Source organism: Xiphias gladius, chromosome 6, assembly GCF_016859285.1.
Source record: "Xiphias gladius isolate SHS-SW01 ecotype Sanya breed wild chromosome 6, ASM1685928v1, whole genome shotgun sequence".
In the NCBI taxonomy this organism is placed as follows: Eukaryota; Metazoa; Chordata; class Actinopteri; order Istiophoriformes; family Xiphiidae; genus Xiphias; species Xiphias gladius.
Genome location: NC_053405.1, coordinates 3,439,282 through 3,466,473, shown reverse-complemented (window position 1 = coordinate 3,466,473; position 27,192 = coordinate 3,439,282). Strand labels below are relative to the sequence as shown.

At 45.1% G+C, this 27,192-nt stretch overlaps 2 protein-coding genes across 2 annotated transcripts; one reads left to right on the top strand and one right to left on the bottom strand.

Moving 5' to 3' along the window:
- Positions 1 to 54: 54 nt before the first annotated feature.
- Positions 55 to 3,836, top strand: psmg4 (proteasome (prosome, macropain) assembly chaperone 4). The gene is made up of 3 exons (XM_040127860.1): positions 55 to 328; positions 2,541 to 2,616; positions 3,516 to 3,836. Exons 1-3 carry the CDS (start codon positions 152 to 154, stop codon positions 3,635 to 3,637), a joined length of 375 nt encoding a protein of 124 aa, XP_039983794.1. The 5' UTR covers positions 55 to 151; the 3' UTR covers positions 3,638 to 3,836.
- On the bottom strand, positions 3,829 to 26,350 carry LOC120790399 (solute carrier family 22 member 23). The gene is made up of 10 exons (XM_040127859.1): positions 25,922 to 26,350; positions 24,241 to 24,344; positions 22,764 to 22,918; positions 11,384 to 11,570; positions 10,967 to 11,094; positions 9,978 to 10,080; positions 9,527 to 9,753; positions 8,069 to 8,101; positions 7,770 to 7,893; positions 3,829 to 5,853 (listed from the first exon to the last, which is right to left on the bottom strand). The coding sequence occupies exons 1-10, from the start codon at positions 26,348 to 26,350 to the stop codon at positions 5,433 to 5,435; spliced, it is 1,911 nt and encodes a 636-aa protein (XP_039983793.1). The 3' UTR covers positions 3,829 to 5,432.
- Between the last annotated feature and the right edge of the window lie 842 nt (positions 26,351 to 27,192).

Sequence of the window (27,192 nt, the reverse complement as noted above, 5' to 3'; positions counted from 1 at the left end):
TGCCGGACTCGCTGACATCGTTGATAGATTGGTTTGGCCTGGCGGTTTTTTTTTCCCCCCCCTCTCTTCTCTTTTATCGATTAACCAGGAAGCTGCCGTTTCTGTTTACATGCCGCACGAGCTTCCCGGCTAGCAGCTCGACCCGAACAAAATGAACGCAGCGCAGAAGGGAGCCGGGTTTGATGCCGTCTCGGTGCACAATTTCTCGGAGAAGATTTTGGAGCAGGTCGTACACTTCCACGTGATGAAGCTCAGCGGCGGGTTTTTCCTCTGGGTCGGTTCTGCTCCGGTCCTGTCCAACCTGGCGGTCTCAATGAGCAGCAAATACGTAAGTAAAACACGGTCCGGGCAAGTAGCTGGACTCAAGTTCCAAAGCTCCGGCTCGGAAAGTTTCGCTTTTTAAACCACATGCACCGAGATGAGGTTAAGTGTTGTATATCAGCGGGATTGAATAAAGACAGGGTTCAGACACGGGCTCCATCAGGTTCCGGTTCGGGGCCCCCGCAGCCCACGGTGATCCCAAATGTCCCAGGTTCACCTTGTGTGACTTGCTGTGTTATTAAACTTGGTACACTTGTTGTTTGAAAGTATTTGGCAGCACGCTTTTTAGCAATGGATGGATACGGATCGTAAAGGGTCAGTTCCCCCAAGTCCACAAGGGGCTTAACAGTCTGTTCGACCTTAGACCCTGGAATAAAAAAAGGAAAAGCCCCCCCCCCCAAAAAAAATGGAAACGATCTCAGGAAGAGCAACAGGAGGGATCCCTCTTCCAGGATGGACAGACATGCAGTTGCTGTCGCGTGTGCAGAATATAACAAAATAGGAGATTCACAGTATGGAGAGTCAGGATGACATAATTATAGACTGTAAACCTTAATGGAGAATATGGTCTGGGAGGACAGCGAGCAACTTCCAGGGGGCGCCAACAGACCCCCTTCCTCTCCACCATGGAGACCTGGCAAGGGGACAGACTACGCAAACGTACGAGAGGCAAAACCGAGCACATCATTCACACGTCCAGGAGAAAGAAACAAACGAGGAGGAGGAGGAGGAGGAAGGGAATCCTGGAGATCCAGATCCAAGATCTCTGGAATGAGGACCCCGACAGTCGTGAAGGGGGGGGGGCATAGAGAGGTCCCAGGAACGCCGGTGGTCCAGCACAAAGAGCCTGAGTGAAAAGAGAGGTAGAAGAAAGACACAGAGAGAGAGAGGGAGAGGGAGGGAGAGAGACAGCCTGGATGCTCATGGGCTTGAGGAAAAAAACAAACAGAGGGTCAGAGAGATGCAGTGGTTTTCGGAGACGTTACAGTAATCTCGTCGGCAGGACCACCCGTGCGGATAAATACTGGTTTATATATAACTGCTTACTTTGAGATTTATGTTGTGGGTTGCTCCGGGTAACTGATTCTGTAGGTATCATTTGCCTGAGGATGAGGAGGACATTTATCACACTTCACACGGCGAAGGGCTTCTTACAATGTTTTTCTTCCCCACACCTGCTCCCTTAAACCTGTAAACAGACTTCAATGTGTAAAATTCATTGAGTTTTTTTTTTCTCTTTCATTATCAAAAAGAACTCCTGATACATCTTGCATCCTGTTAAGGGTGGATGATCTGACAGTATTTACCATTAGATAATCTAAATTTGTCAAGCATCAGAAATCTTTTTTCATATTGTGTTTGTGCCCTGGTGTTTAGCCCTTTCATATATCTAATGGGGGTATTGGGCCATTGTGGGAAGTGTTTTAAACAATGAGCAGAACTGACTAATTGGAGTAATGGATTTTTATAATTGTATTAACCCATAACCAGGCGCTCCTGGTTTCGGGTTAATCTAGTTTATCCATTAACACTTTCTACCATATAATAATATAGTTCAATCCTGTGATATAAATAAAATTGCATCTGCAGTGAGAGAGGATTTTATCCACATCAGTTTCCTCTAGCAACCATGGCTAAATACCAAAAGGGAAAAGTGGGGAAACATGTTTTTTTTTTTTTTTTTCTGATCTGGATGAATTGATCCTTTAAGAGAAAGACTGTCTTAATCTAATCCTAAAGTCCCTGTGATTCAGAACTATTCCAGCACAGGGCCACTGGTTGGTTAATGCATGATTAGAAAGATATACACACACATATATATATATATATAGATATATAGAGATATAGAGATATAGAGATATAGATATGTCTATATAGACATATCTATATATATATATAGATATGTCTATATAGATATATCTGTATATAGAGATAGATAGATATAGATATATATATAAAATAAATCTGCAGCTCAAAGTACACATTTTTCTTGACATCCTCTAGCTATACCACAAACCAGAGCGACGACTCTTCTGTCCTCGTTCACGAATCACTGGGAGATGAATGAAATAATCAAAATGGCCCTCAGTCTGAATACATTTGGGTATACCCGGGGTAACAAACAGAAGTTTGAGAGAGAGCAAATGATTTTTCTTTTTCTTTATTTTTTCTTTTTGCAAAAGCTACTAACAACTGCTGTATTTGTTTTCTGTCTGCAGGATTCAATGCCATTATCCACATTAGTCATGGGGGACCCATCCAATACGGCTCCAAATTCTTTGTCACAGAGATTAGGTAATGATGAATGACTTTATTTGTCTTGGTGTATCTGCTAATGCAGCATGTTGTAAGAGGTCATTAAAAAGCCGAAACACTCTTTTTAAGCTCCCACGTGGTCGTCTTTTGTGGATATATACAGTAAATCACAATGCCAGTGTTTATGTATGTTTTAGCTCAAAATCGCTTCTCAGCATTATTGCCAACAGTTCTCCAAATCCTCCTGTAAGTGTTTCAGGGTTTTAAATGTGTGGGTTTTTTTTTTCCTGCTTCCAAGGCAGCAAACAGCTCCATTTTATTTTCGCATACTGTGAAAGTCAACGCGCAGAGACTTGAAACTTTTTTTGAGCTTGGTTATCCTTCACAGTAAACGTCACCCCTGCCTTTAGTGTCGCCAGAGCGTTTGCGAACGCAGTCGCAAGTGCAGATTGGTTTGAAAAGTCTGCGCACTGTAACCGTGAAATGATAACACAGGTTGGACAAAAATAAGAGTGATAATGATGTTGATTGTGATAGATTAGATCACGCAAGTTTCACGTCTCCACAAGCTGATCGTCATACCGCACCAGATTGAGTTCACACCCGTGGCTGCCTTTATCGTATATCACAAATACCACAACAGAAGAAAAACACTGACATGGCCCTTTAGGGCGAGGAAACTTTATTTGTATAGGACTATTTAAGCAAACAAACGAAATGTTACTTTAAAATGTGTATATTTAACCTAAAAATAGTGACACATAGCCAATTGTTAGATCGGGTTTTTTGAGTTTTCACAACTCCCAAGACTGGTGACTTTAGTTTCATTGATATTCGAGGAAATAAAATAACCTTGGCAGTATACAATAGCCAAAAAAAAAAAAAGTGTGCATCCACATTGAAAGTGAAATAATTCTCTGCCCGTGTGTGTTTTGCAGCAAAGAAGACCCAAAAGCAAGTATATGTGAGTTACAGTCTTCCAATGACGGACTCCAACCTCAGTCTCTTGGTGGAGAACAGGATCAAAAAGGAGCTGGAGCTTCACCCTGAACACTTTTGAACATGTTTGATCTTTAGTTGAGCATCTTTTGTGTGGAACTGAGGACATTTAGGCTGGGAAAAAAAGACATGGCTGGTCCTCCCATTTGGACTTAAATGCTCCTTCAGATACTTTGATCGTACTCCAACACAATAACCACAAACGGTCACATCAAGTGTTCTTTTATTGACATAATAAATTAAGTGGTTTATTATCAAAACATGTAGGCCTATGGCTTTTTGTACAAATGCATCATATTAAAAAAATAACACTTAGAAAACAGCATTAGTGGTTGAGAATTTTTTTTTTTTCTGTGTTTAACTGTCGAGAACATACAAACTACCGAACCATACAGTGTGTTCAAAATACGTGCCTTGTACTAAATATGATTTTAAAAAACGGAGGGTGATCTGTTTGATCTGTGGATTCAGGTATATTTGGACAAAAATGGTTTATGGCATGGTTTATCTATTCGATGTGCTTATATCCTATAAAAGTAAGGTTGACGGTCCATACATTATGAATGGATGGCACAGGTATACAGATCTTATTCTTTTATCCAGTCCTAAGGGATACTTACATAGTAGAGTGTATAAATGTACACTAATCACAACTACGCCAGGTCTACGCAGACTACGCTGCTCTATTCTAATCTTCACAAACGTTTATTTCAGAAAACCGTCAAATATTGTGCTTTCTGGAGAGAGTCACACGTCCTAGGAGCAGGATTACGACATTACCACAGTACGGAGAACAAGGGAGTGAGAGTTGGAGTGGAAATATTTGCTTATTAAGGAGGTATTTCAAGCAACCAAATTGCCCTTGGCAGCATGACAAAATAAATACTGGTTTTCTTAAATTACATTCTCTGTTTTGTTAAAAGAACAGAGCCATCACGATAAAGCCATTGAAATGCTGAGACGCATCATAAGACATACAGTAGTACAGTGACTGGTCACTCCAATGTCCGTTCAACTCTCAGATTCGTTTAGCATTACCCAGAGTCTCTATAGGCTACACGTACAGTCTGCCAAAGTCTCCGGCTGTTCCTCGCGTCGGACAACCATCATACACCCACAACAACAGCAGTAATGCTTATTTAAAAATCAGCGTCTACACTGACCTCACCTCTGACCATAAAGTGCCACATCGGACGTCTTGTAGAGGGACCACAAATGAAGAAGAAAGAACATGTAAAACCATCTGTGCCCTCTCATGCAAAAGGAGTGGAAGTGGTTTAGCCAATCCCTGGATCTCCAATGCGTTGGCTGAAAATCACAAACACTTGATTGTGTCTCTGACGTTTAGTGCAAAATAATTTATAAAGAATTATAAGATGCAGTGAAATCCTCTTTCATCGAGACACAACTACAAACAGAAAACTCACAGAGCAGACATAGTCTCACAGAGAAAGCTAGTCTGCTCCGCTTCGCCCCTTCACACTTGCCTGCGCCTGCTTCTCTTACCTGTAGATCGTTCTCGTCAGAGCAGACATCAGTGCAAGAAAATCAACCAACACCCCTCAAGACCTTCATATTATTTGACACACATTGAGCTCAGATAAACTTCGTCCAGGACAATATTTTTGGCAACTCCTGAATGAATCATAATCACTACAAACTACACAAGATTACTGTCGTCATCATCTCGAGCCTCACCGTTACAAGAGTTCATCTGGTTCAGCTGAACAGTTCTTTTTTCCCTCAAAAGTCTGTCTGTTCTTTGTTTTTGTTTTTTTGTTTTTATCCAAGTGACCATTCAGTCAGGTTAACACTTGAGCAATTAATAGCACACTAGCGGACTATTGCTAAGATGCTCACACCCCGTTGGCTATGGCACTATTTCCAATCACTTCCCCACCAGTCGCCAGGGCATACGAGGCAGGTACCGCTGCCAGAGCAGTGGCTGCCGCCACTGTAGCGCCCCCAGTGGCCGAGAGGTGCAACGGTGTGTCGTGAACACGTGAGTAGTCCCTGTCGCTCTTGGCAAGAAGGAGGTGCTGCTCTCCGGGATGGAGCAGGGTCTGACGGGTGAAGGTCTCGCCGTCGGCCAGGCTCTCCGGCAGGGGCTGGCCCCGCGGCTCAGGCAGCAGCAGCAGGCAGATGATGCACAGCAGGGTGCAGCAGGCGAAGATCACGTGATGCAAGAAGTAGCCCTTCTGGTTGTGGAGCTCCATGATGGGAGCGGTGAGCATGCCGAAGCCAGCGCTAGCCAGGACCAGGCCCAGCCCTCCACCCCTGCGCAGAGAGAGAAACCACAGCTATATCCATTACCCAGGCAGTCTTACGTGACTAAAACCAACAGCAGGAGCTCTTCCCGTACCAGAAAGTGTCGACCAAAGTGCTTGTTGGATTGTTGAACAATGCCTGACACTCATTGTGTCGGGCATTGTTGCTGACACAATGAGCAACGCAGCCTGGCCAATAAATTTTACAACTTCCCAAAAGCCAACAATCGGACGAGCGTGCCTGCTCCACACAGCGATTGTTCAAGTGTGTGGAGGTGCGAAAGCAGGCAGGGTTTGAGTTTCCTACCCACGTCACTTTTTTGTGTGTACAACAGAGTGCGACTCCACGAATGCGCATGAAGACCGTCCGAAAGTGTTCATCGTTACGCCAATTTGTGCGGTTCACCGTGTCTCGCTCTTCTCAGCAACCACGGGCTCTTTTCCCGGCCTTCGAGTGTGTATATTCAGAGCAGGCGTAAGCGCTTTGGCCTTTGACGTCCTGGGACGACACTTGGTCTGAACTAGGTCGTTTGAAGCACACTGAACCCTTAATGGGCATCAAGTCCACGCTCACCTGTGAGTCAACATTGCACCACAAGATGGAGCCAATAAGCAGTTTGAGAACAAGAGCTGTACAATGACGCCATACATTGTAATAATATACACCATGGTACTATGTAGTAACTCTTAAAGTTTACTGTTTTTGCAGTTAGTATACAAAAAATAACTGTACTTAACGATTTTGTACTATAGAGTGCGTGCACCGACAGACATCAGTAAAACTCTGGCTTTGGGATTCACACTTTAAGTTAAATTGAACAAAAATCCCAATTTTTTTTGGGATACACCAATCAAACTTTCCTCTGTCCATACCGATTACCGATTCTCTTCCTCCCAAATCTGAAATGTGTATACCTTAGAGCGTGGAACTGACTGGAATCATTTTTCTGAAGGGTAACGCGAGGCCAGTGATGGTGGACTGATCCCCACCATGACTGGATGAATTTTACTAGTAGCAAAAACACAGTTTTTTTCTTTGTAATGACGTTGAAATAGAAAAAACGAATTTCTGGCATGATTCAGTCGAAGTCGTCGCCAATACCCGATCTCCTTAACAAGGTCCAGTTGCCAGCACCGATACGGATCCTGCGAATCGCCTCAGTGCAACCTTTTTTTATTTCATTTTTATTTTTATTTTATTGGAGCAGTTTCACCACCTTTAATGATTTAATTTAACTTTTTGTAGTCGTGAGTAGCTCCTTTACCTCCTTTTTCAATAGCATTGTGAGATAATAGAATACATCAATGGCACACTCAAAAACGTCGCACATTTAGGATGCATACTGACTTCTTAAAGTTGACTTAGTGACTTGCAGTCATTTTTCCAGTGAGAACACACTACATACTAAGGATGACAGGAAAGGAAGGATGATCGACTCCTCATCTTGGAGTGTGACCCTCCTTTGTCATCATTAGTGCAGGTAATAATATGACATTTGGGTAAATATAACATTTTTCCGAGCATGGTGGAAACTCTACTTTGCATTTGACACGCTACGGCCTCCTGCTCAAATAAAACAAACCTGCTTTTAAAATTAATAGGTAGTTTGGTATTGGAACACAAACGAGGCCTACGTTTGAAATCACTCCCTCAATCGTTTATTCAATATTGTTTTTCGTAATAAATATTGCCCGTGTTTTTTTTTTTTAAACACTACGTAGCGCACAAATTTCCCACCTAGAATTTGGACACTCGAAAAAATGGCACACAGTAAATAGAGTGCACTATAGGTAGCAAACAGGGAGTGATTTCAGACAGCGAAGAGCTCCGCTACTGTGCCTCATCGGCTACTGAATACACGTGTGTAATGAAAAGCCAGTGGTATTGCGTGTTGTATTGTATGGTTTTTGAGCATCCAGGCTCACCTGATGACCGTAGGAGTGATTTCAGCACAAAAGAAAATGCTGAGTATGCTGACAGCGTGAGAGGAGAACATCCCGATGATGGAGAAGGCCACCGAGAATTTCCTGTTCAGAGTGTCTCGCAGAACTGCACAGAAGAGGGCAACAAAATGTAAGTATACTATTAACATCCGGCATATGACACGAACAACACCCGTCTTAACAGAAAGCCCGGGGCACAGAATAGAGAGCTTATGAGAATATGCTGGAGTGAAATGAGACAACAATGTCAAATGTCAAAAATCACCACACTGTAGTCGTACCTGTGTCATGGCGAAGGCTGTATTTCCCAATTACTGGATTCCATTGGCGAACAGTGGAAAATAGAGGAGAGGAGGAGGAGAACATGTCATCAGTAAGCACAAAAGGGCAGAGCGGTGCTGACTCAGAGTTAGCAGAATAGAAAAGCCTTTAGGACGACTCTGAACGGTTAACCACTGAAGCCTGAAAAAATGACCACATACTGCAGATGTAGGCCAAAAAGGGGGGAATCAGGGGAGGCTCAGGACTATCAGAGCCTGTCGGGTGTAACTGTAGGATGCACTGATTTAACGACACGGGGATGCAAAGTGCAGGTACAACTCGGGGATTTTTTTTTGTTGTTGTTGGTGAATTTCAACTCTCTGTTTTGCAATGTGTTTCCGGGTGTTTTTCCTTAACTTTCCAAAATCATTTTTCTAACTTCAATCTTTGCTAAACCTGTCCCTGAACGGCAGCCGTCCATCACAGCTCAGCAACTCCGAACAGACGAAAAACACAAACCCAAGAAGTGTAAAAGTGTAAGGAACAGATTAAGAGTTTGTTTCTTAGCTCCAAGGTTAGACGCTAATGTTAGCAGGCCTGGCTAACTAGCCTGCTACCTAGCAGCAACCTAGCACTGCTGCCAAGGAATAGTCTGAGATTAGGTAACTGTTATTTTGTGGGGTTGCATGTTAGAAAAAGCCTTGTTCAGGACTGAGAAACCCACGGGGGGGCCTGTACTGGATCACGCTAATGTTGTATCTGAGTTTAGGGTAACTCCTGAGATTTAACCTGAGATATATTTGCGAATTTCATTGGTTTCTCCTCTTCCCTGAAGCCTTTTCTCCTCTAAAAATGAAAGATATTGTTTGAAAATACCAGAGAGGAATCCCAAGTCTCACATTTATATCTTGCCCAAGTAAGTAAGTGTCTTTTCTATGATAAAATTCACATTGCGTTTGATCTGGCACACATCTGTCAGCAATGAAGAACGTTGTAACAAAACTTGGAACCAATTTTGAGTGGCGGATCTGACAGTGTCACGGTTAGCCAGGTCGCCATCCAAACTTAACTCAATCTTTAAACGAATTTCCAGAAAGTCTGCAGAAGAAAATGCAAATTAATGTGCGTTCCCATCTACTACTGTTATGTGAGTGTGGAGAGTTGCTCATTGAGGTAAACAGACGGTGGCGCTATTTCTCCAGTCGCGAGCCATTAAACCAACGAAGAAGGAAAAAAAGGACACAAAACATGATGGAAGTATGGCATTTAAGTCTGATGTATTGATCTGAGGAACGTTACAGTCCCTGATTGTTTTTGTTTGCCCCTCTCTCGTCTCTTCACTCGAAGCTTCAGTGGACATCAAAGTCCCGTGTGTGTCACGATTTATTCACTAATTCTGTTTCCGTTGCACTTTGTCGCATTTTGCTTTCAGTAACTAGCGCGAGAGCCACCTGAAGATCGTCTTGCTTATTACTCACAGTTGAGTAAACCCAGCTGTAGTAGTGATGCCAGGGCTGTTATGATCATGAAGGTGAGAAGCCCTCCGCGACGTCCCATCAACCCCACCGCGGGGCAAAGCGCCAGGCAGGTTGCCACGGCGATGCCAGCCATAGTGTAGTAGTCCGCGTGACACAAGGCGGTAGGCTGGGCCTCCGGGTCCATCATACTGCGGGCGAAGCAGTGGTGGATCCCGTAACCTGTCAGGCTGCACAAAAAGACACACAAACAAACAATGAGAAAGCGGACAGGGAGGTGGTACCTGAGACATTCGTCTGCCACGGGGCGAGTGAGGTTTACACTCACATACATGTCTTCATTTCTCTCTGGAGGACGAGCTCATGTGTAATTCATGCTCTCTCAACACAAGGGATGTCGGCTTTGATTAGCAAAGGAACTGTGCAAGCCCAGCCACAAACGCAACACACTTACGAGTTGACACACAGCACCACAATGTTTTTCCACAGGTTCCTGGTGCTCATCATCTTGACAATGCAGGTCCACTGGGGTCTCTTGTGCAGCTCCTGCTCCAGCTCTGGTAGGAAACATGAAACGCACACCTTGAGACCTTTTCTTTCAGGAGGGTAATGAGAGACCGGCTGCTAAGGGACCTGTAGCGCAGAGAAGCTAATGTGCTGTGGTGCCTCTAGATAGATACGCGGCATCTCTTTGCCCGCTCTCATCGTTTATCTGTCTGCTCGGCCACTGGGAGAGGCAGCAGCAATGGATCAAACAGCGAGGCAGGGGAGGCAGAGGTGTTGGTGGCAGAGAGAGGAGAGGTGTAAGTGTCTTTGAGGACTGCGCAATTGCTAGACAATTACTCATCAGCAATTTTCATAATAGATTAATTCATTTATCCCACAAAAATGCCAAACATTTGCTATTTTGAGCTTCTCAAATCTCTGAATATGCTGCCAAGTATCATTGTGAATTGAAAGCCTTTGGATTTTGTACTGTTGGTCAGACAAAACAAGAAATTTGAAGACGTGATGTTGAGCTCTAAGCAACTATGATGGGCATTTTTCAGTATTTTACAGAATTTTACAACGAAACGCTGAATCGCAAAAATATCTGGCAAATTAATTGCTAATGAAATGGCAGCCCTACGTACAAGCTCCCCTTTATTGATCTTCCAGTGAGATATTGCTCATGAACTTTCTAAAGGAAGACGTGTTTCTGATAGCAATTGCATATTATCATAGGAGCTGCTGGGAAATCCTGCTTGAAAACATCTGCACACATGGAGAGGGTCATCTCTGACTTTACATATTCATTTCATCACACACCGAGAAGCAGCTGCAACATAACACAGATGATAAATTAAAATAATTTGCTTAATGAAGTGAATAAAGCAACAGAAAGTATAAAATTCATAGCGAAATGGATTTTGGATCACTCATCTTGTTTACTGTCGTCCTCACCTGTAAGAACTCCACTGGGCTCAGTTGTCATGTCAACCTGGTTCTTCCTGGCAATGTGCAGCATCATAGCTTTGGACCGCCTGTAGTGCTGGGTGGCCAGCAACCAGCGCAATGACTCTGGAAAAATCCTGCAGCGAGAGAGAGAGAGAGAGAGAGAGAGAGCGGGATGGGAAAGATGTGCAGAGAGCAGACAAAGAAGGACGAGAACAGAATGTGTTGTAAGCGCAAGAAGAAGAAACAGACAGAAAGGGGGAGAGGGGGGAGAAAAACAAGTGAGAAAGAGAGTATTGTTTGTAAGTCAAAGCAGAGTGTGCTCAGTGCTGTGCAGGGCAGCGTGTACTGTACAAGCCGTCGCCTGGCTCAGCGCAAGAGGAATCCGCCCCCCAGTCGTGGATTTCCTTAGAGGGTGGGACTCACCAGACGTAGGGCAGCATCAGAACGAAAGGGCTGATTATGACGATCTGCAGGACCTGCCAGTCATCCCGGTCCGGCCAATTGCGGCACAGAGCGGCCACCCCTGGCATCAGTAGCTGCCCACCCACCATCAGAAAACTGGCCACCATGGTCATGGAGAACCGCCAGCCTGGCAAACAAAGCTCGATCCCTGAAATAAGGAGACAGAGAGAGAGAGAGGAGGGACAGAGGAGGATTTAGCTTAGCAGAAAATACAGATTGTTGTAGCGTTGGTACACCAGGGGAGACAAGTAAATTATGTATAATCTGTATGCGTGTGGATGTTTCTGTGGATGTGATTACATCATAAACTAAGCAGCAGACTTAATGGTCTGACAGAGTGTGATGTTTGTGTGTGTTTGTTTAATGGTGGCGCAAGTATTGAACTTCCTCTCTGAATTATTGAGGACTCCTATTACTGATCCTCCCCCTGAGAGAGCACTAGTTTAACACCAGACCTCATTATGAACTTTGGAAGGACTACACGTCGAAGCTGTTGAGAGAGTTCAGCTGCTCGGTGAGCGTTTTTTTGCTGCAACCATCCCTTAATCCCCCCCGCCGACTGGGCTCCCCTCCACTCCCCTACTGCCTGTAACATGGTACAGTCCAGATGGCCTGGTCCATATGGCAAGGTCTTTTTGAAGGTGACCATTGTCGGTGGGTGAAGAGGGGGGGGTTTTGGGCGGGGACTTGCTAACCTGGCATCATGTACTTTTGCTTCTCATTGTGGAGAAGAAGAGAAAGCGGGGGAGGCAACGGGGGAATGGGATGGAGGGAGAAGAAAGTAGGAAGAGTATGGGGTAGAATACAAATGACTTTTTCCTCTGAAGGGCACGAAAAAGTCCCTCCATTCATCAGTGGAATCACCGTGGGAATGATAATAAAGACTAGCAAGAGAGGGAGAGACACAGAGAAAACACACACGAAGAAAGGTGGAGGGAAGGAGAGAATAACAAAGAAAGAGACAGAAAGATGATAAAGGTTTTTCTGATGAGGGAAAGACAGAAAAATGATTCAGCACAAGAGAGGAAGACCAAGAAGAAAAGATGATAGGTATTACTATAATTCCCTTCATCTCTCTTCTCTTCCGCCCCAGAATTACAGTTTTATATTTAATGCCTCCAAAAACCTTCCCTCCAGAAACAGAGGGAAGGAAATTACACTGACCCATAATCCTTAAGGTACCTGTCTGCTTCTTTCTTCACTCTCTGTATGTATCAGTCAGTCAGAGGTCGTAAGAACTGTTTAGACCTTTTTTACATGAGTAAGTAGAGTAAGTAAGAAATTCGTTTACACTCCCTGTTTTGGAGGACTCCTAGCTCTCGCTCTTATGTGATGATGAGTGCCCTCATCAAGTGGCTTACAAATCAATGTAACGTAATGTAAAAGTAGTGGCAGTGTAAAAAGTACTCCTACAAAAGTCTTGCATTAACATTTTTATGTACAGGGGAAGTCCAGTTTGCCACAGCTTTGGGTCTTGGTTGTGTAGTTTTGGCCATTATTTCTATCACTTATGATAAAATCCTAGTCACCAAAGTCGTAGGTGAGACGTAGGCACATGGCAACGTTGCCACAGCAGAGTTCAGTTTGTTGTAGCAACGTTGTTTAAACAGACTATCTAAACCTCTTAATTGAAGGTGAAACGATGTCGGCAATAATCCCCGACTGAACAGGAAGCCCTCTGTGCAAAACCAACACGTCAAACTACTGTCATGCCTCTAAGGTGTGATGGATGTTTAAGTAACAATTTATTTTTATTATTTTATCTGTATTTATCCTTTAAAGCAGCACCAGTCAATATTTTTGTACAAACATCGGATCAAAGGACTGTGTAACGGGAATCCTGTTGTTCTTTGTGCCAAACCAACAGAGAATTATCACCCGTCTCTTCCCTTCCCCTCAGCTCTATGGAGCGTTTTACTGTCTTTCAGCTCATTGTTTTGGTTTTACAGCTCATCGACTGAATGCTTCGAGCAACAGCAGTTAAAAAAAAAAAAAAAAACCTCTCATAAACCTGGAGACGGTGAAAGAACATCAAGCAGCCAAAGAGCCAGATGTTTTTCTCTGGAGTTGGTGAGGTATTAACCGCAGCAAAGAGGAGAGTAGATAATGAAATTACAGTCATCAGGTGAACACAAACACGACTCCGAATGAATGCAAATGTTGCTCAATGTCTGCTTGCTGTGTAGATAAGCAACTGTATGCTAACACATTCGCCATGACAACTTTATAAGTTGATAATATGTCAGTGTTGTGTTTTCAACTCAGCCCGCTGCCCCCCCTGAGTGGCCAGAGAAATCAATGGATGCAGCCTCAAGCAGTGTTATATTTTCCCTTATCTTCTCTTATTTTATGTAAATGTTGGAGCTGGATGTAGTACGTTCATCTATTTTATATGCTGCTGTTGGGTAGTTTGATATATAACGATCGATCATTTTATGTGAAACCTTTGTCTGTGAAGTAACCAGTTCCTGAAGATGTCAGGTTAATGTAGTGGAGTAAAAACGTCCATTTTTGCCCTCCGCAATGTAAAGAAGAAGATCTAGAAGTATAAAGCAGTAGTGCAGGTACCTCAGAATCACACTTACGTAAAGTGCTTGTTTAAATGTACTGTATTTAGTCACTTTCCTCCACTGCTGTCACTCCATCTGTCTATTCTGATAAACAACACAGCGCCGTGTCTCTGTGGTACTTCTGTCCACAGCAGTCAATAGCCATACGCACGAACACACACACACACACACACACACACATACACAAACAAAACTAAAGAAATCGAATGTACTTTGGCAAAGGCAATGCCCTAAACCAACCTAACAAAACAAAAAACACTCTCCAACTCTCTGGGGAGGTGTCTGATCCCACCGACTCTACTGGGATATCGACACACAAACACACACACACAGACACACACACACACTGGCAGGGACCTTTTGTTCCAGCTGAGTGGAGAATGGTTCTCCTTGTGCTGATTATCTCACTGCGCCCCCTGTGAGCTGATCCTCACTCGCCCCCCTCCGGCCCCCACTTCCCTCTTGCTCATCGGGGCTGAAGTGGCTCTCTCACCCTCTGTAAAGCCACCATCCCCCACCCCTACTCACCGTCCTTGCCCCCTCCCTCTTACTCCCTCCTCCTCCTCCTCCTCTCACCAGGCAGCTTCCCCTCTGTCTTTACATCTGAAAGTGAGCAGTTGCAGAGGGCCCGCAAAACAAAAACCATAATGGAATAAAGGGAAAGTAAAAGAGAGAAGGCAACAACAAGCAGCTGATCTAATGGCCAAACTAATCTCTGATGACAAATGGCTGACAGCACCACCACACACACACTCTTTCTGTTGTCTGCTGCTCCCTTGCTAACCTTGCCTAGGGCATGAGAGGAGAGTGGAGAGACAATTGGCTTTCTAACAGCACGAGTTCAGAGTGAGATCCACAGTATGTGCCTGTGTGTATGTCTGTGTGTATGTTGGAAATGTATAGGGAGATGGCAGCTGGTGATAAGAAGAGATATGCATCTTAGATTCAGATTTGGACAGAGGGAGACAAATAGTACTGAAGTTATTAGTTACTTAATAGACCAGCTGACCCACAGAAAATTAAATATCTACGATGTACCAAAGTCAGCGGGTTTTTTCCTAAGGAAACCATGAATGTCATGCCATCCTTCCTGTAGCTGTTGAGATATTTCAGGTTCGACCAAAGTGGTGGGTTGACCGACCAACATTTCCATCCCTGTAGCGCTTTGCCACTAGCAGGGCTAAAAAAAACAAAAACGAAGGCCTTGGTTCAGCCTTTCAATTAGGAGGATTATCTGCTGTTTTGTGTTTGCTATCATTGTGCCTTAAATATCTTTGTGTTTTGGACTGATGGTCGGACAACTGAAGCAATTTGAAGATAGAACATTTTTTTATCATTTTCCAGCATTTTATAAAAAAACAAAAAAAATTGTGAGTAATGAAAATAATCCTTTTTTGCAGCCTTAGGTGAATGACGCCATAGACAGGCAAGGATAGGAAACAGATGGAAGGCTGGACAAGGGCACGACATGACGGCAATTTGCCCTAGCTGAGTTAGCAGTAGTCTTCCCCCCCAGCTCATAACAACACACACAGGCATACATGTATCGCCTGTCTCTGGCATTACCTTAGTGTCTCTGAGGACCAGAGGAAGACAGGAAGAGGCAATGATATTAACCTTGGCTCACCAGTGTAAAAGCAGCTGCAGCGTAATTCCTTTGCGTCCATGCAAACCGAACTAATCCACTGAGGGCTGAAAAGTTGGCACTGAAAATTTTGTAGCTTGCTACAGCAGCTGTAGTCAGCTCCGATTCACAGCATTTACAAGGGATTCAAATGTTGACCCAATTTTGCGGCAAAAACGTTCCTAAAAACTACAGAAACTCAAATGACGCCTGCAGCATAACCTACTCCCCTGACCTTGTACATTCCAGACCAGAACTGTTCTCAAAGTCTTTCAGGTCTCTGACTACTGACTCACGAAAATAAAACTGCAGTTTGCAAGGCCTGTCTGATGCTGTGTATCAAGTCTCTCAGCAGTCAAGTCTAAGTCAAGTCTCAAGCCTTAATTTTCATGACGTAAATCTGCAAAAACAGGTTTTTGCCCCCTTGGTGCCAGCAAGAAAACCTCTAAACACTGACATATTATCACTTTTTATGTTGTTATGGCGAACTTGTTCGCAGACAATTGCAGCCTAATTGCACATCAGGCAGATACAGAGAAACATTAGCATTCGTTTGGAGTCATGTTTGTGTCCACCTGATGATTGTAAGTCCAATATTCACTCTCCTTTTAGCTCTATTTTTGGTCTCCACCAGCTCCTGAGGGAAATGTCTGGCTCTTCAGCTCTGAAAGGCTCCGCTATTTCCACCAGCTGTTCTCTGACTGTGCCTGTCTGCTGTTTGGCGCTGATGAGTTTGTGTACGTTTGTTTTCTGGAGATTTTTCGCTGGAAATAGCTTCCAGTTATTGCCGGAAACAAGAGTGTTGAGACTGAACCAAAACAGTATAGCTGCTGGCAGGAAAATAGAAACAACGAACTTAAATATGCTAAACTACTCTGTAAAGCTGAGGGGAACTGCAGAGTCCGATAATAATTCTCTGTGGGTTCATCACTATGAGCAACCCTTTCACATACTAATCTTTTGATCTATTGGTAATATAGAAATATTGATTTTTGCTGCTTAAAGTGTGACTTAAGTCCAAGTCTCAAATTCTATAGTTTACAGTTCATCCCCAACATAAACACACTGCTTCTGTGTTAAAGTATCACCTCCTTATGGTTCTGCATCTCCACAGGAAGTAGCATAGTTAGCAACAGTTGGTGAAGAAATGATTATTGGGAACCAGTGGAGCTTATGGATCAATAACAAAGAAGTAGATTACGTTGCAGGAATGGTTTGATATGTTTCTATGGAGATTTTGCTATTTTTTCACAGTGAAACTGTCTCCATTGGAATTTTTGTAATTGCTGTAAACCCAAGCCAACTACAGCTGCCATCCTCTGAAAAGAGACCACCTGTCGGGCCTACAGGGGGTTTTCATTAAAGGTGTCTCTTCAAATACATTCTCTTTCGAGCAAGACTTTTATGAATACAAGAATATTCTTCTGACGAGCATGGACAATGGACAGCCATGGTTGCAGAATGGGATTACATACAGTTTTCTGTCCTACCATGAACAGAAAAACAAGGAAAAAACACGAGCAAGCTCTATCCCGACAGCTCCCAGAGGACGGCCCAGCGCTAGGTGCTAAAATACATTATTAATGAACCCATGTAGCATTGGTGCACATCAACCAAATATGCACAAAACACACACATCAACACATTTATATTAGCAGAGCAAACTAAAGCTTCAGTGGAGATTATTATGCGCTGCGTGTTGCAGCGAGATAACCGAACGATGAGAGATTTCAAATGAGCCTCGAGAAATTGAGCAATTGAGGGTGAGGCTGCTGGTAGTAATAAAATGTTAGTGAGAGAGCAGGATGGGATGAATGGAGCAGAGGAGAGTGGAGGAGTGAAAATGGAAAAGGTCGGGGAGCTGCTGGATTTAGAAATAGGAAATCGGCACAGCATTTACAGTGACAGAGGGAGAAAGGAGGGAAAGAAAAAGCAGGCAGGAAGAGTGTTTCTGGGGGAGATATAAACAATAATATCGATGGAACGGTGCAACCACAGCACATACACATGCATACTTACTGTACAATAATCCATAATACAGTACGTACATGCTACATGCGTATTGAGGTGCTTCGCTTTCTGGTTTGCTTCTCACTGCAGCCTGTTTGGCACACAGCTGTCTAACAGACTCTACAGTAATGTGCCTCTGTGGTGTTTAAACATTACGTTACCGTGCATTTGTAGGGCAGTGATATGTTTTCTGATATGTTGGCCTTGTATCCCAGCATTATAGATTTTAAATGAAACAGTGACTCTGTTGTTACATTGCTGGTTTTCGGCTTTAATTTGAGGGTGTTAGCATCCGTAATGGGTGTAAACATCTGGCCCCTTTTATACACAATTCCACAAATTTAGCACAATGCTGCAGGATAATGATCCTAAACATAGAGACAAAGCGACCAATGAGCGCTTTTTATGACCAGGGAGGAATGCTCCTGGCTTGCCAGGTTGGTCACATGGCCAACTGATCATGTGTTTCGCCTGCTGAAGACCCATCTGAAAGAAGTGAATCTAAAGTACAGGCCTGGAAAAAAAATATCACAAAAGTAAAAAATCTGAAAACACAGCAACATTACTACGAGCCAACAGTTTAGCCACATTATCTCGACCACTTTATTTGGAGGTAATTTCTCAGGAAAACTGTGCACCTTCATAACTGTGGAAGCACAGTAAGCCAAAGATGAACCATGATGGATGTTTAAAACAGACAGTTTGGGTAATATTTTAACGATAGCATTGGTGTTCTCTTCTAAATTAAATTGGCAAAACATTTATCAGGTTTACAAGCTGTCTGACGGGCTGACTTCTTGTGTTTCTCGCCGTGTAGGGCTTCCTTCTAGGGATGTTGCAGCTCTACCCCAGACCTCATTCGAAAGATCTTACGACCACACAACCCTGAGCACGTCCGAATCCCCCAGTGTGGATGGCAACAACTCCAAATTAAAGCTTAAGGTCAGCACTTCAACCTCATAGTCTTCTTTTTCATTACAAATCCAATGTACTGCAGTACAGAGCCAACACAGCAAAACAATGCGGCACTGCCAAAATACTAATCGACTCCACTGTTTCTGTCCTGCAGGATGGAAAAGAGGCACTATTTTACCTGCCTTGGCAAACAAGCAAAGGAGAAACAAGGTAAAGTTGTGAGAAATTTCATATTCAGTGGCCACTCTGCATCTGTCATGTTCGAGTGGAATAATGAAAAATTGTAAATTGGGGTACATTGCCTTGTAGCTCATGTGTTGGTACAGTATATAGTCAGCCTCCGAGGATGTGTCATCATGATTCACCGGGTGCTGTTATTCTGCATGTGTTTCACCGTTAATGGGATTGCTGTGTCTATTATCGGCCGTCATAGTGTGAGTTCACTTTAAAGCGAGTCGTTCTGTGGCAGCGAGCCAACTGTTCCTCCTGCTGAATGCATCAACACCTCAAACAACCAACAAACACCTCGTGCAAACACCTTTTTTTTGTTGCGCTTCAAAGTGCATGCACACAATCTGTTCTCTCACACAAACAGTAAATACACAAAACACACACACACACACACACACACACTCACACGCAAGCTTGTTTATCCCGTCATTGTCATCGCTGAGCACATCAACAAGTGAAATATAGAAAAATTGCCTCCCATTACAGGTATTTGCATTTGGCAAACAGGCTGTAATGACGGGAAAACAATGATGGAAGCGTGAGTGAGTGTGTATCTGTGTGTGTGTTTGTGGCATGAACGAGCAATGTTAGTAAGAAGTAACCAACGATAAAAAGATAAATTGGCCAAACTAGAACTTTAAGCAAAACTGGAGGAACCCAAGTTTAACCTGAGATTTAAACTCACTCATGTCATGTTGAAATTTCCATAATTACTGAGAAGATCAGACTTTTCTGAAGGTTCCGATGTGCCCGACTTAATAACACAGAGGACGACTAAACAATGAATGGTTTTTACATCAAAATTGTAATTTCAATATAAGCATATATCCGCTGTCACCAATAAATATACGGCCACTTCCGAATGTCATGATTAAATATTACTGATTTATGTCAAGTATGCCACCGATGTCATATTCAAAAAAAAAGAAAAAGAAGAAATGTGGACTTTCTATAGGAAACCAGGCACTTTTATGTGGTAGCTGACTTTTCTCTGACTGACAGGTTTTCAAAATAAAAAAAACCCAAAAACCCTGGGAAGACCTTGGCAGTGAGTGACTGCAATGTGTTATCTAAATCAGTCCATGTTGTGCCAAGTATTCATCACAAACGTATCTTGGTTTATACACAAGGACAAGCCTACTATTTAAATCGCTATCGCAACGTTGGTTTGACGAACTGCAGTTTGATATTTGCCTCACATTATTCAGCCCTAGTACAGAAGAGCTTTAAAAAGGAGGCGGACATGAATTCATTGTACTGATGAAGGCAATTAACTGTATTCAGTGTTACACTCGTTACTTATAGACATTAGAAGTGTGTCGTTAGCTAGGTAGCCATGCTAGCTGCTTGGCTCCAGGGACGGCAGTGCAAGCCTATTTATCCAGACTGGAAGATCTCAACAACTCATGGATGGATTGTTATGAAATTTTGTACAGACATTCCTGGTCTCCAGAGGATGGACCCTAGTGACTTTGGTGATCCCCTGGTTTATTCATCCAGCACCATCATCAGGTCAAAATGTCAATATGTCCAGAACTTTGGTTTATGACCAAATTCCTGCAAAAGTTAATGACATTTCCTTCAGCCTGAGTTGTACTTTGTGTTCGGTGCAAATTAGCAAATGCTAGCATGCTAACACACTAATTCCTAGTCCTGTTAAGAATTTCTCGTTTTCTCCAGCAGCTATCTTTGTTTGGATGATGTTTATCGTCGATATGATGAGTCGTATTTTGTATTTGGCCATTTGCTTCATCATCTTCTACCGCACACCTTATTCTTTGCAATGACCCCAATGACTCCAATGTAGTAATCAATTAAATTCATCTTAACCTCAATCCTAACACTCCCACCACTCTCCTGTTGTAGCGTTGTCTTAATCTTCCTTAAAACAGACTTTGAGACTGAATCTTTCCCACTGCTCCGTTCACAACTCCCTGTGACTTTGACATAAAGGGCAGGCACCATAAGTAACAACATTATTTGTGTGTCGTTTGCCCTTGTATGCATCACGGATTAAATTCAATTCTCAGTAGACTCTCGGCCGACGGCTCGGAGGCGTACATTTAGTTTGTTTGTTTTTAGAAGCAGTTCAGCAGAGATTTATCTGGGGCCCCTGCTGAGAGGGACAAAACCCGCCTCATCGCCAAAGCTCAAAGTCTGCCCGGCTTCACGCATAATGTATGACTAATCTCTGACTGGGCCTGAAAGAGACAGGAGGCCTATAGAGGGTGAGAAAGAGGGGGGCACCAGCAGGGAGAGCAGACAGTGGGGAATACAGTGGGGGGTGAGGGCATTCTTGAGGAAAATGAAAACGCTATCAGCCGGTGGTGTCATCTTGATCACCTTGGCTAGTGGCTCTTATGCAACCCTCTCTTCTTCTTCGTAAAGTCTTGGCACCAATTTGCCCCATAAATCTTAAGCATGAAAGCATGTGATGTCAAATTGTTAGGAGAGTTTTACGGTCGTCTAAGTAATTTTCTTATGTAATCACCATATCCACTAACTGAAACCAAAAAAACAGCCGAAGTCCTGACATCGCATCCAGGACCCCGGTTTGGCTAGCTGCTGTAACTCTGTACCTAAGTCTGTATTTACTGTAAGAATTCAAACCAACAAAGTGAAAAAACAATTAGCTTGTTAGCATACAAAAAACTACAGCTTCCATTCAGTTCAACCACGGCGGTGCAAGTAATGTGTCTTTGTAACTGTTGGTTTCTCCATTACTCATAATATCTACCAACGCTGTTAGCAGCATGTCAATACCACCTGGCCTCCCCGTCCTGCTCTGGTTACAGCGAACTTTAAACTGGCCCCTCTCACCCAGCTGGTCGCATTTAACCCACAAAGGTTCCTGGGCTTCTGGGAAACGGTGTTTAGTAAAGCTGCTAAAAACAGACATCTTAAGCAACACAACCGCACGACATGCTGTTGAGTAAGTTTTAGGTTCCAAGCCTGGATCACGTCTCGTACCAAAACCCTTAAGCTTTAGCTGCACGCTTGGCTCTCTGTTACTACCTGCTGTCACAAAACTGATGAATATACTAAAATACGAGTCATTTTAAACCGTAGAAGCCGACGTACTGACAGTATATACACGTTAAATGACAGTGTGAGCGTAACGTTACGGGTCAGGAGGAGTATTTTTAGCGGCAGTCATCAAAGAGGAGTTAAACAGTGAAGAGTTTAGTCTCAAAATGTCTCAGCTGTAGGCTTCTTTTGACAGCCTATATATTTTTTTCTTACTTTTCTACAGATTAGAGGATAGTTTTCCTGGTTTTGTTTTATCGGATACACAATGTCAGACCGTGTAAGTGACAGAAACATAAAACCCTGGACTTATTTCAATCATTATCCCTGATTTAGTAACTTATTTTTTCTTATTCTTTATTTAACTGGGGCAATGCACAACACATTTAATGCACCAGATGTAGCGAAAAACGAATCTCTGTCTGTGGTCTCCGATGTTTTTTAAAGTCCACCAGCCTTTATCGAGATGGAGACAGGCGTTACATGTCTGACCAAACAAATACCGGTAACTACTACCTACAGAACTGCAAAACTGAATCATAAAAATAAAAAAAACAGTAAAACTTTCTCAAGAAGCAGAAGAAGGTAGAAGGGATCCAAGACAGCCAGAAAAGTTGAATAACAATATTCAGGGCGCCAACAGACATTAAACATCATAATGTGAGGATAAGGGTCATTGGGATTCCTGGTTAGTTTGTAGGGATTGTTGTTGCTACAGCGGGACACAAGCAAAACAAATCTCAAAAGGTTTTGCAAGAGAATAGATTTTTTCCCCCCTTTCCTCCCATCTTAAATGTTTTCCTCTGCGTCCTTTTCCAAGGCTCCATACTGCTCAGGCATCAATGGTTAGATCAAATAAACACAGAACAGGACAGAGCAAGAATGAGGAAATGCGGGAGCGAGGAGGAAGCAGAGAGAGAGGGAAAAGCTGACGGGCACGAGGCGGGTGAAGAAATGTACTTACTGAGCACGTAGAGGGAGAGAGCGAGGCCCGCCAAGCAGAAACCCTCAAAGAAGCGCAAGGTGCTGAACATGGTGACGTTTACAGAGAAGGCAACACTCACACCAAACACCAGCATGAAAAGCACCGAGAGAATCAATACTGGGTGACGACCAAACCTTAGAAACAGAGGGAAAAGACAGAAAGAGAAAGAAGCGGCACAGTGTTTAGAAACCGTCACAAACTGAGAGAGGGGGCTTTTGATGTGCAGTCGGGTGAAAGAGATCATTCCGCAATGTTTCCCTCAGACTCTGTGGACTTCCTGGTTTAAGGGGGGGTCAGTAGGCCAGTGGGTCAGGTCAGGGCCGAGGCCCCGCTGCCCTGCACATTTCTTTACATCGTTTCCATGGTTACTGATCCCAAACACAATGCGGGGACTTTTTTTCCCACGAGGCAGCCCAGGTGGTTCGCAGGCCGCAGACGGGACCTCAGTGAATCCAACGGACGGCAGCGGGCCTTAAAGGGTCATCTCACCAAATTACAAAAAAGACCGTTTCTCCCTTCGTCATGCAGGTAGTTTTGGTTTTGATTGTCTGCCTCTGAGATTTTTGCCTCAGCGCCCGCTGGTTAATGACGTTTTTCTTGGTGGCGCTCACGGTTTGGAAAACCCACAGACCGGAGACATACTGAAGAGGTTGTCCGTGCTAAAACTGATGACAGCGAGGTCTGTGGGACGCATTACGGAGACACGGGGGCACTGTTTCTGGAGAAGGATGTTACTGTTGAATTTTTAGCCTCGCTAGCAGCGGGGCTCCGTGGACGTCAGTATTGGTTTTCCAGTAGGTTGGTATATACTCAGATATTTTAGAAAATATCGAATGGATTGCCATGAGATTTGGTACAGATATTCATGATCCCCAGAGGATGAATCCTAACAAACTTTGGCAGTGCCCTGAAATTTTAATCCGGCGCCTCCGGCAGGTCAGAGCTCGCGCTTGCCTTGTGAAATACCCCAGCATCTACGAGATGGACTGGCACAAACTTCTGGCTCGGAGTGAGATGTCGCGACAACTACTGGGCGGATTTGACGCGAAGTTCGGTTTAGACATTCATTCATAAAAGTGAGCGTGCCCCTAACATCGGCAACAATCAATACTGGTCAAAGTTGAAGCAGGAAGTTATTCTGTAAACTGTGGTGAACATTTACAACAGATAGTTTGGATAATAATTGTACTGTCTGCCTTAATTTTCTCTTCCGGATGCGTTTGGCTGTCCTGGGGGTTTTGTGCTCAACCTGTCCGATCTTCTGACTGCCTGTGTCTCTTGCCACATCCGCTCTCGGCTACTTGACTTGGTGAGTGCGACGCCATCCCGACCTGTGAAAGTCGAGGCTAAAACTACAAAACTGAGCTGCACCTTGTAATAAACCAGAATTATTCTCAAAGTCGAAATCGAAAACACTGTGTAAAGGCCCAAAACAGAAATGGAGGAGGCAGCGTACCAGTCAGCCATGACACCCATCACTAGATAGCCAAATATGGAGCCCACCAGCAAAGAGAACTTGGCAATGTGCACCTTCCAGGCAGAGTCACACACCAGGTTCCACTGAAACAGAGACAAGAGAAAAACACACAAGAGCAGCATCAGCCAACTTTTCAGAGAAAGCCACCCATAACAAGACAGAAGGGAATCGAACATCAGCAGCCGAGCAGCTTTCTTTCTAATCTGAAAGCTGCCCGGAAACAAGAAGAGACGCGGGCTTCTCTCGTCGGAGGTCTGCCAAACTGTTTTTCTGCTCTCTGACTCACCGTCTCGATAATTCATGAAGGCTGACGAGCGCGCAAACATGCTGCGGACGCTGTTGAAATATTCAAATGTACATCTTGAAAGGCAGAGACAGAAAACACAAGCATGTGCGTGCGTGTGTGCGTGTGTGTGTGAGAGAGAGACACAGAGGGGAAGCAGCATGCGCGCGAATGCGGGCGCCTGTCTGTAATAACAGAAATCCGGCCCGTGGGTCAGCACGCACACCGCTGCAGCTCTCAGCACCTGAAGCTCAGCCGAGGACACATACGGATGCACGATGTGCGCTCCGTGTTTCCGCGTGACCCCGAAGGTGACCGCACGGGCCCAGAGGACCGGTTCAGCTGTGTGTGAAAGTAGTGTCGGTGTTCGAGAATGATTCCCGGAACCGAGAGGGGAGAGTTGAGGGAGGGGGTCGTTGCTTGTGGCTGACGACTGTGCTCGTGAAATGGCCGTTGGTGGTGAATGAACGCAGTCGGCGTGGGCTCATCAGAATCGGGCTACTAGCAGAAAACAGATACGACACGCACGCGGAGCTGGGTGATAACGCAGAACCTTTTTTTTTTTTTTTTTTTTACAAAAGTTCTGTGTCCAGATTAGAATCCAGACAAAGGGACAAGGGCCTGTCGTGATTCGATACCGGGCCAACATCAGGCCTGTATCCAGTGAGTGGATGGACTGGATACGGGCCTGATGTTGGCCAGTCCACATTAAACCACACAGCCCCGTCACGAAATGCGGAGAGTTTTCTGCTGTCACGAGTGGGCCCCCGCCTCAGATTTTAGCATCCCCGCAATCCGTGGCCACTTTGAACGTGACATTGAGATCATTGCAGTGAGCCCGCACACTGAGGATATCAGGAGGGAAGGGGGTTTATCGGTGCAGCCCTAGTCCTCTGACTACGGGACCGGTGCCCACTTCGCCCAGGTGGGAACCCAGGCCCCGAAGCGTTTCATTGGACAGGACACTTGGTTGCGCACTGATCTGCCGTATAGTGCCACGGGGACATGTTGGAGGGTAGTCTCGTCAATCCTGTGGTTCCGACTTCAGCCCCATCACCCAGTCCCAACACACACACACACACACACACACACACACACACACACACACACACACACACACACACACACACACTGTACATGCCACAGCAGCTCTAGTTAACAGCTGCTGTCTTCTCTGAGCTCGGCACACACACACACACACACACTCTCTCATATCGAGGTCAGTGGGTAACTCATTAGTCAGCCGTGTTGGTAGCTGGATCCGCCTGCTTTAAACTGAGGCTGCCAGCGGTGATGGAGACACCGATGGTGGATGGTGAACAGTGATTTTATTTTTTTTTTCCTGTCATAGATAAGACTGTGGGTCTCGCCCGTTACCTTGGTAACCACATTCTGACTAAGTCCCGTCTGCAGCTCCAGCCTCCACTCCTTGCAGGCGCAGAGTAGACCGCTGCCGTCGCCGTATCCCTCCCCGGTGCCGTTGCCCTTGAGTTGCAGCGCCGGCGCCCCCCCGGCGACGGCGACCGGCGGGGATGCCGCGGTCCAGTTGCTCTCGTTCGCGAGGGGCTGCACGCACGTGCCATTGGGTTGCGCCAGCAGGAAATAATCCGAAAACTGGCTAAAGCCGATGAACAATGCCGGTATCCAGGTCAGGACCACGAGCTGCTTCTGGTGTTTCCCGAAGCCCCCCAGAGACGGCAGAACCGAGCCGTCGATGTGCGGTAGCAGCCGCGGCGTTGGGTGCTCCAGCGGAGTGAAGCCGTTCTCGGGCGTGCGGTCCTGTGCCTCCGGCCGGCCGGCTGCCATCACGGCCCGGCCACAAAGAGAGCAGCTGGGCGCAACAGCGGGCGAAGCAAAGCCCCCCGCTCTGTTGCCGTTCGCGCACTCCGCGCTAAGCCCTCTGACACAAAGAAAGCCCACGGCGCAGACAAATCCCGCTCCGAAACAGGGGGGGGGTCCGGTCCTTTCAGGCGTGCGGAGGCACCGAATCACCGAGAAGTCGCCCTCATGGCGAGGGGGCTCCAAGCGACCAGGGGATGTCCGAGTGGAGAGGCTGTGTCAGGGGGAGAGGGCTGTGGAGGGGCTCCCGGAGAGGAGTAGACTCGGACTGGCAGGCATGCTCACATGCACGGGCTGCATATTCCATAAGTACAGCTCCTAGAGCGGGATCCATCCATGTGGAGCTGGACTGGGCCAGGCCTGCTGGTTGTAGAATATGGAGCCACGTCCAAACTGGGATCCGCTAAACATCTGCTGGTCCTTCATCCGTGAGCGCCACAGGTCTCATACCTGTCCAGACTGTGACCCCCCTGGAGGTGCGCATCACCTAGTCCCTCCGGTCCACATTCCCCGCGCTCCCAGTCATCACCGGTCCACTTTGACGCTGCTGAGTTCAGAGACGCGGCGGAATATGCTGCTCGGTTTGTCGCCGTCTAGTCAATGGGACACGGTGCCAAAGCGGGGCTTGGAGCTGAGATGATGGGGAGGGGGGGGGCAAACCCCGCCCTCCCTCGGTCGCGCTATGGCCTGCGATTGGAGAGCCTTCAAAGGGCGACTGCACCACTAACGGGCGTCTGCAGGCAACAATGATCCCCTTTGTGCAGCTTCTAGCGTCTCCACTGAATGTGAACCCTGCTAGAATCAATAAT

Coding starts and splice junctions, on each gene's coding strand:
- psmg4 (XM_040127860.1), top strand. CDS start 152: ATGAACGCAGCGCAGAAGGGAGCCGGGTTTGATGCCGTCTCGGTGCAC. Junction 329..2,540: donor TCTCAATGAGCAGCAAATAC/GTAAGTAAAACA, acceptor TTCTGTCTGCAG/GATTCAATGCCATTATCCAC. Junction 2,617..3,515: donor TTCTTTGTCACAGAGATTAG/GTAATGATGAAT, acceptor TGTGTTTTGCAG/CAAAGAAGACCCAAAAGCAA.
- LOC120790399 (XM_040127859.1), bottom strand. CDS start 26,350: ATGGCAGCCGGCCGGCCGGAGGCACAGGACCGCACGCCCGAGAACGGC. Junction 11,571..22,763: donor TCTCTCCCTCTACGTGCTCA/GTAAGTACATTT, acceptor TCCTTATTTCAG/GGATCGAGCTTTGTTTGCCA. Junction 11,095..11,383: donor CTGATGCTGCCCTACGTCTG/GTGAGTCCCACC, acceptor CTCTCGCTGCAG/GATTTTTCCAGAGTCATTGC.